We start from the raw sequence: 7521 nt of genomic DNA, 5'->3' as shown, positions 1-7521 counted from the left end.
ATATCATATATGAAATGAGTTGCCAGTCCAGGTTCGATGCACGATACTGGATGCTTGGGGCTGGTGCACTGGGACGACCCAGAGGGATGGTATGGGGAGGGATGAGGGAGGAGAGTTCAGGATGGGGAACACATGTATACCTGTGGCGGATTCATTTTGATATATGGTAAAACCAATACAATATTGTAAAGTTAAATAAAATCAAATTAAAAAAAGAAAAAAATTATTAACAAATTAATAACAAATTAACATTATTAACAAATGATTAATAGAGATAGTAATCTACACAAAAAAAACACAATGCAAAGCTGAGACTCTTTTTTCCAGGGTAAAGAAAAGAGGAACATACAGTTGCTACATCTTTTTTTGAAAATTTTTAAAAAGTTTATTTAATTTGTTGATTTCTTATGTTGAATTTTTGGGGCCATACCTTGTGGCATGCAAGATCTTATTAAGATCAAACTTGCCCCCATTTCAGTAGAAGCAGGGAGTTGTAACCACTGGATCTTCAAGAAAGCCCCTGGAATAGATCTTTTTGTATATGTGAATAAAGAATTTTAAGATGGGCTGAAAGTTTCTATCCCCCCAAAATATGTATGTTGAAACCCTAGACCCTGCTGTCATGGTCCTGAAGCTAAGGTCTGGGAGAGATAATTAGGTTACACGGGTGAGGTCTGGGGGAGGTAACTGGGTTGTAAGAGTGAGTGGAGACTTCATGATACAATTAGTGTCCTCAGAAGGAGAGACAGGAGAGAGTTTGCGTTTGTCCTCTATACCCTGTGAGGACACAGCAAAAAGATAGCCATCAGCAAATTAGGAAGCAGGTCTCACCAGACCCCAGATCTAACAGTAATTCAGTCTTCAACTTTCAAGCCTCCAGAATTGTGAGAAATAAGTATTTGTTGTTTAAGCCATCCATTCCACGTTAATTTGTTATAGCAGTCTGAATTAAAACAGAAATCTTTTTTATGTTAGGGAGTAAGATACAGGCAGTTCTAGGAAGACTATCTTTTATTTTCAAACAGAGAAGACTTTTATGTTGACTATCAGTTTCTCTATATTGAGGGTAAACAGCAGGGGAAAAAAAAAAAAACACACATTTTCTCTTTCTAAATTCCTATAGAGCCCTAGTGACATCTTTTCCAAAGGCCAGGTTCTGCAAAGTTTATATTCTCCAAATTAGCTAAAGTGAATCTACATAAGATACTCTGAATGCTTTGTTTTTACCCAAGAGATATGAAATAACATGGATTTTAATGTCATTTATAATGGTCCGATTACTCATCAAGAGATGTGTTGATTTTCTTTTCCTCTGCTTATGATGTTTCTACTTGGTACGTATCCTTCCCTTACTTGTAGTGTATGTATTACAGATGGAGCAGAATCTCTCCCATGGGAGATGCATTTGGCTTAAGCCCCAGCCAGTGAGACCTCTGCACAAGCTGCCCACAGAACTAGTAAAGGACTAGGCACAAAACACAAGCCGCTCAGTCTGAAGCAAAGTTAATCCCAAGATTTTTGCTTGAGTTGCCAGGAAACAGGCATTCTTTCTCCTGGACTTAGACGACATAAGACTTGAACTCCTGGGAGACTACCATGTGTAGACGACCCACCCAAAAGTGAAGTTGTTATGGAAGATGCATACACACACATGCACACAGACACACACACGATGACTAAAGAGATAGATAAATAACACAAGCTGAGATCCTAATAACAACTTTAAGCTGCATCAAGCTGATTTAATGCTGCTACCTTTGGATCCTTCAGTTGCAACAGCCGATTAATTCTACGTGGCTTAAGCTAGTTTACCCTGGAAAAGGGAAAAGCCACCCACTCCAGTATTCTGGCCTGGAGAATTCCATGGACTGTATAATCCATGGGGTCACAGAGTCGGACACAACTGAGAGACTTTCACACTAAGCTAGATTAACTCGGATTTTCTGTTACTGTAAATTGTAAGACTTCTAACAAAGGTATACAAGATGGAGGAGTCACTTACATTAATGAAAATAAAACATATATTTAATATCGGCTTACCTTTTGGTTTAATAAAGCACTTGCCAATTTTTGTACTTCTGAACTCAATAAGGTGGTTCCTCTGATGACTTTGCTGAGAGCAGCAAGAGACTGATGGACACTCTGTACTAAGCGGATGGCGTTAAATTGTTCAAGAATGATGAAGGATAATATTGGAGATCCTTGTCGATCATTAGGAGGCAACAATTTCTGATGAATCAGGTTTGAATTCTAAAAGAATAATGTATCATTTAATATTTGCTGAAAAGTAACACAAATATATCAAAACATTCAAAAGTTATTTAAATCTTCTGTTGGTATACTTGTTTTGAAATACTCTCTTATGAATGGCCAAATGTATTAAACCCATAAATACATAGGAAAAGAATTCTGGACTTCACCAACTTAAATGGGGTGAGAGTGGAAACTGAGAAGGGGAACGCAGCAGTCGATACGGCTGGAAAGTGTAACAACGGCACACTGTAAGCCAAAGCAGAGACAGCAGCACAGCTGAACTACAACTCGATCGCTACAAGGAAAGCAGAAGGAATCATGCCTTTGAAAAATATGTGAGCAAATACTTATTTCAATTTGAAAATTTACTGTATGTAAACTTAAAAAATTACATTAAAGATCGGTACCAGTGAATATTGTATCTTAGTATTTATTTCTACATCTACACTTTAAGAGAGGCTCTGATACATGGAACTTGGGGCTTCTCAAATTGTTAAAAAAAAAAAGTCAAGGAATCCCAGCCATTTCCGAACAGTCTACATAGCTAAGAAGAAAAAAATATATCACTTCATTAGTATTCTAAAAGTATCAAAAACCTGTCAAAGGGACAGCACTGGCAAGTCTGCACTCTTACCTACTGTCCATTTTCCTGACTCCCTCTGTATGTTCTGCTTACAGTCCTAGTGAAGGGTCCCCTCTTCTTTTCTAGTGGTTGTCACACTCCCATATTCCATGAGAGCACTGTCTGGTTTTCATGTTTTTGGATGATTTAATATCATAATATGAAGATCTAGCCATTAAATAAAAAATTATGAAATAAATTTTACTGGCATGAAGTCATTCCTGAAAATAGATTCAGGCTATGAGTTCAAATTTAGGCATTTTATTTGTATTAATACTACATTTAAAATACTAAAGCTGTTGGAATCATCTTTGATAGACAAAAAAATGCACATAAATGTACCTATAAAAGTACACAGTGGTGAACTCTAAATCTAGAAGAGAAAAACAGTATATTGTTAAAATTAACTATAAATATTATCCCCTAGATTGGAATTATTTGAACCAGAGCATGAAATAAATAATACTTAACACATCTCCAACCTTAATCAAGTTATAAAACTGACATAAAATTTAGATTATAGACTTTCCATAATTCCTCATATTAAAAACCATCCCTGGAAGTGAATAATACGTGGTACTTAAATCTTTATCAATCTTACACTAAGACTGGTAAAGATTCAGTTCAGTTCAGTGACTCAGTCATGTCCGAAACTGCAATCCCATGGACAGCAGCACACCAGGCCTCCCTGTCCATCACCAACTCCCGGAGCTTGTTCTAACTCATCTCCATTGAGTCAGTGATGCCATCCAACCATCCATCCTCTTTTGTCCCCTTCTGTTCCCACCTTCAATCTTTCCCAGCATCAGGACTCTTTTCCAATGAATCAAATCTTCGCATCAGGTAGCTAAAGTATTGGAGTTTCAGCTTCAGCATCAGTCCTTCCAATGAACATTCAGGACTGATCTCCTTTAGGATGGACTGGCTTTATCTCCTTGTAGTTCAAGGGACTTTCAAGAGTCTTCTCCAACACCACAGTTCAAAAGCATCAATTCTTCAGCACTCAGCATTCTTTATAGTCCAACTCTCACATCCATACATGACTACTGGAAAATCCATAGCTTTGACTAGATGGATCTTTGTCAGCAAAGAAATGTTTCTGCTTTTTAATATGCTTTCTAGGTTGGTCACAGCTTTTCTTCCAAGGAGCAAGCATCTTTTAATTTCATGGCTGCAGTCACCATCTGCAGTGATTTTGGAGCCTGAGAAAATACAGTCTGTCAGTTTCCATTTTTTTCCCCATCTTTTTGCCATGAAGTGATGGACCAGATGCCATGATCTTAGTTTTCTGAATGTTGAGTTTTAAGCCAACTTTTTCACTCTCCTCTTTCACTTTCATCAAGAGCCTCTTGGTAAAGATTACTGAATAATAACTTAGTTTATAGATTTTTATCCATTCTATTAAACTGAGTCAAATCTGCACTGTTCACAGTTACTTTATAGAAGAAGAACACACAAAAATGGAATCTTAGATCATTCAAACAAGATTCCACTTATTTATGATGCACGAAAATAGAAAACATAGTGTACTGAACTTTTTAAAAAGCTGATTTAAGAGAGTACCTATCAAAACTACTTAAAATTGAAATAGAGTTCATGTAAGAAGTATGGTCTAGAGATGTGCAGTAAGTGTAAAATACCAACTGAATTTCAAAGACTTAATATGAAAAGGATGTGAAATATCACATTAATAATTTTATATTGATCACCCACTGAAATGCTAATATTCTGAATATATCAGGTTAAATAAAATATATTATTAATTTTATTTCTTCATACTTATTTGAATATGGCTGCTAGAATATTTAAGATTACAATTATGGAGTCTATTTGTGTTTCACATTATATTTCTATTTTACAGTGTTGGTCTAGAAACTATTAAGTAAAATGATATGAGTTCATATGAGCAATAAGAACAGAAGAACATGGCAGAAAACAGCACACAGTAGGGTCTTAAAAAAGTGTTTGATTAATGAAAGATGAAAAAAATTAACAGTAAAAAGCCCCAAAGTGATATAAATTGTGATAAATGAGAGAAATACAGCAGAAGACATCAAAGAATATTATATTTTATAACATAATTGATTTCCTACAAGCCTTCATAAAGCCTTATTAAAAAATTAATACAACTTTAACTATAAAAATATATTTTATACATTCTGAAAGAGTTAAGTATAGAGATTTATAGCAGTAGAAACATGTTAAAGTGTTACATTCATCTTAAAACAACCTCAAATTAAGTATTATTGATAATTCAAGTAGCTAAAACTGTCATAAGCAAATTACCTCACTGTAAGACATTTTTCAATGAAACTATCTAGGGATGGCAGTCATAGTTTTAGTAAATTGATTATAAGAAAAACTTTTTTATGAATAAATATAATTGGTTGAATCATGTACTTTGGAAGGACATCTTTCACATTTTAAAGTTCATCTTATCATTAAAAAAACTAAGTGTATTCATAGGGTATCATTATCTAATTATGAAGCTGCTGGAGAAGAAATGATTGGGGATTTTTAAAAACTATTAAGCAAGAAATATCTTTTGGGCAAGAAAAAGACTAGTCTAACTTTGGTACAATTTAGGTATTAATCCAGAATTTTTGTGTTTTAACTAGAATAGTTTCTAAAGCGAGATACTAATTTAGACATAAGTAAAACAGAAGTACTACTCTCTCTGTTCTTTTAAAAATTAAAGCTTTTTGAAAATGATTCCTTCTCAGAAAGAATTTTTGCCACTAAAGAAATTCAAGCAATGAGTAAAGGTTAGCAAGTTTTTCTATGAAGATTCAGATAGCAAATGTCAGACTTTGTGGGACACAAAATCTCTGTTATAACAAATCAACCCTGGCTGTTACCGTGTAAATTTAGCAACAGACAATACATAAACAAACAGGCATGGATGACTTTCAATAAATCTGTATTTACAGAAACTGGCAGCAGTTTAGACTTGGCCCATGTGCTGTAGTTTGCCAGCCTCTCAGGTACACTACCACTTATTCAAAGCATTATGGAGATTCACATACTGCTCTAGATAACATCGGAGTCCTTCCAGATCTTAGTTCAATGAAATTAGTAAGATGTGAACTGTAGTTTTATGTAGGTATTTACCTATGACTCATCGAACAATAATCAACAATTGGACACAAGTATTTTTCCTCTTGTCATATGATCATGTCTTTGTGGAAGATATGTTTTTTATGATAAAAAGATAGTAAAAGACTTAACACAGTCATTTTAAAAAGCGAAAAAGGAAGTGAGAAACATCAGAAAGAAAGATGGGGTGGCTCTGAGTTATAGAAAAGGGGGAAATATCTTCATTTCCATGTGGCAGAAATTCTACTTATGCCCTCCAGTAATCCTTCACTCCACTTCAGATAATAATTTCCTAATATCTCTCTGGGAAGATCCCAACTCTAAGTCCAAATGGTTCTGGTAGAGTTGACTCTGGTATATGACTTGTGTGCACACTAGGTCCCTTCAGTCATGTCTGACACTTTGTGACCCAGGCCCTCTGTCCATGGACTTTCCAGGCAAGAACACTGGAGTGGGTTGCCATTTCCTTCTCCAGGGGATCTTCCCAACCCAGGGATCGAACCCGGGTCTCCCGCATTACAGGCAGCATCTTTACCATCTGAGCCACCAACTTCTAAGTATATGACTTAGAAGTTAACTAATCAGAGCATTCCATTCCGGACCATAGTCACTGGTTGTGAGATAACAAGACATAGTAAGAATCTTGCCTGCATCTTCTGATAAACAGATAACTCTTCCTTTTCACTATACTTGAACTGAAGAGATCATGAAGTAGAGAACCAATGCAATCATTTTTTGACAATAAAAAGAGAGGCTGTATAAAAAATGGAGCACACACACAAATACACATATATCATGCCAGTTTCAGTGCAGCATCAGCCCTTTTAGAATATACACACCATGTATATTATAATAATTATATATATGTGTATATGTGTGTGTATATATATATGTGTGTGTGTGTATATATATATAATGGGTGTATATATAACGCCTCCCTGGTGGCGCTAGTGCTAAAGAAACCACCTGCAATGCAGGAGATGTAAGAGATACAGGTTCAGTCCCTGGGTTGAGAAGATTCCCTGGAGAAGGGCATGGTAACCCACTCCAGGATTCATGCCTGGACAATCCTGTAGACAGAGGAGCCTAGCAGGTTATGGTCCATAGCGTCACAAAGAGTCGGACATGACTGAAGCAACTTAGCACAATACACACACACACACATACACACACATATGTATGTGCATATGTGTGTATGTGTGTGTGTGTGTATATATATATATATACACACACACGTGTATGTACGTGTGTGTTTATATATACACACATATATCGGAGAAGGCAATGGCACCCCACTCCAGTACTCTTGCCTGGAAAATCCCATGGATGGAGGAGCCTGGTGGGCTGCAGTCCATGGGGTCGCTAAAAGTCAGACACGACTGAGCGACTTCGCTTTCACTTTTCACTTTCATGCATTGGAGAAGGAGATGGCAACCCACTCCAGTGTTCTTGCCTGGAGAATCCCAGGGACGGGGGAGCCTGGTGGCTGCCGTCTATGGGGTCGCACAGAGTCGGACACGACTGAAGCGACTTAGCATAGCATAGCATAT

General features: G+C 36.5%; 1 protein-coding gene across 2 annotated transcripts in view; it reads right to left on the bottom strand.

Moving 5' to 3' along the window:
• The window catches only part of DYNC2H1 (dynein, cytoplasmic 2, heavy chain 1), a 394047-nt gene that overhangs the window by 93967 nt on the left and 292559 nt on the right, over positions 1-7521 (bottom strand). For both annotated transcript variants that reach the window (XM_010838873.1, XM_010838872.1), the window contains one exon: positions 2041-2250. In XM_010838873.1, the coding sequence (XP_010837175.1) occupies positions 2041-2250 (210 nt within the window). The remainder of the gene's footprint in view (positions 1-2040; positions 2251-7521) is intronic.

This window comes from Bison bison, unplaced genomic scaffold (assembly GCF_000754665.1).
Source record: "Bison bison bison isolate TAMUID 2011002044 unplaced genomic scaffold, Bison_UMD1.0 scf7180017864107, whole genome shotgun sequence".
NCBI lineage: Eukaryota > Metazoa > Chordata > Mammalia > Artiodactyla > Bovidae > Bison > Bison bison.
Note: the sequence above shows the minus strand (reverse complement) of the source record. Positions and strands in the feature narration are given on the sequence as shown.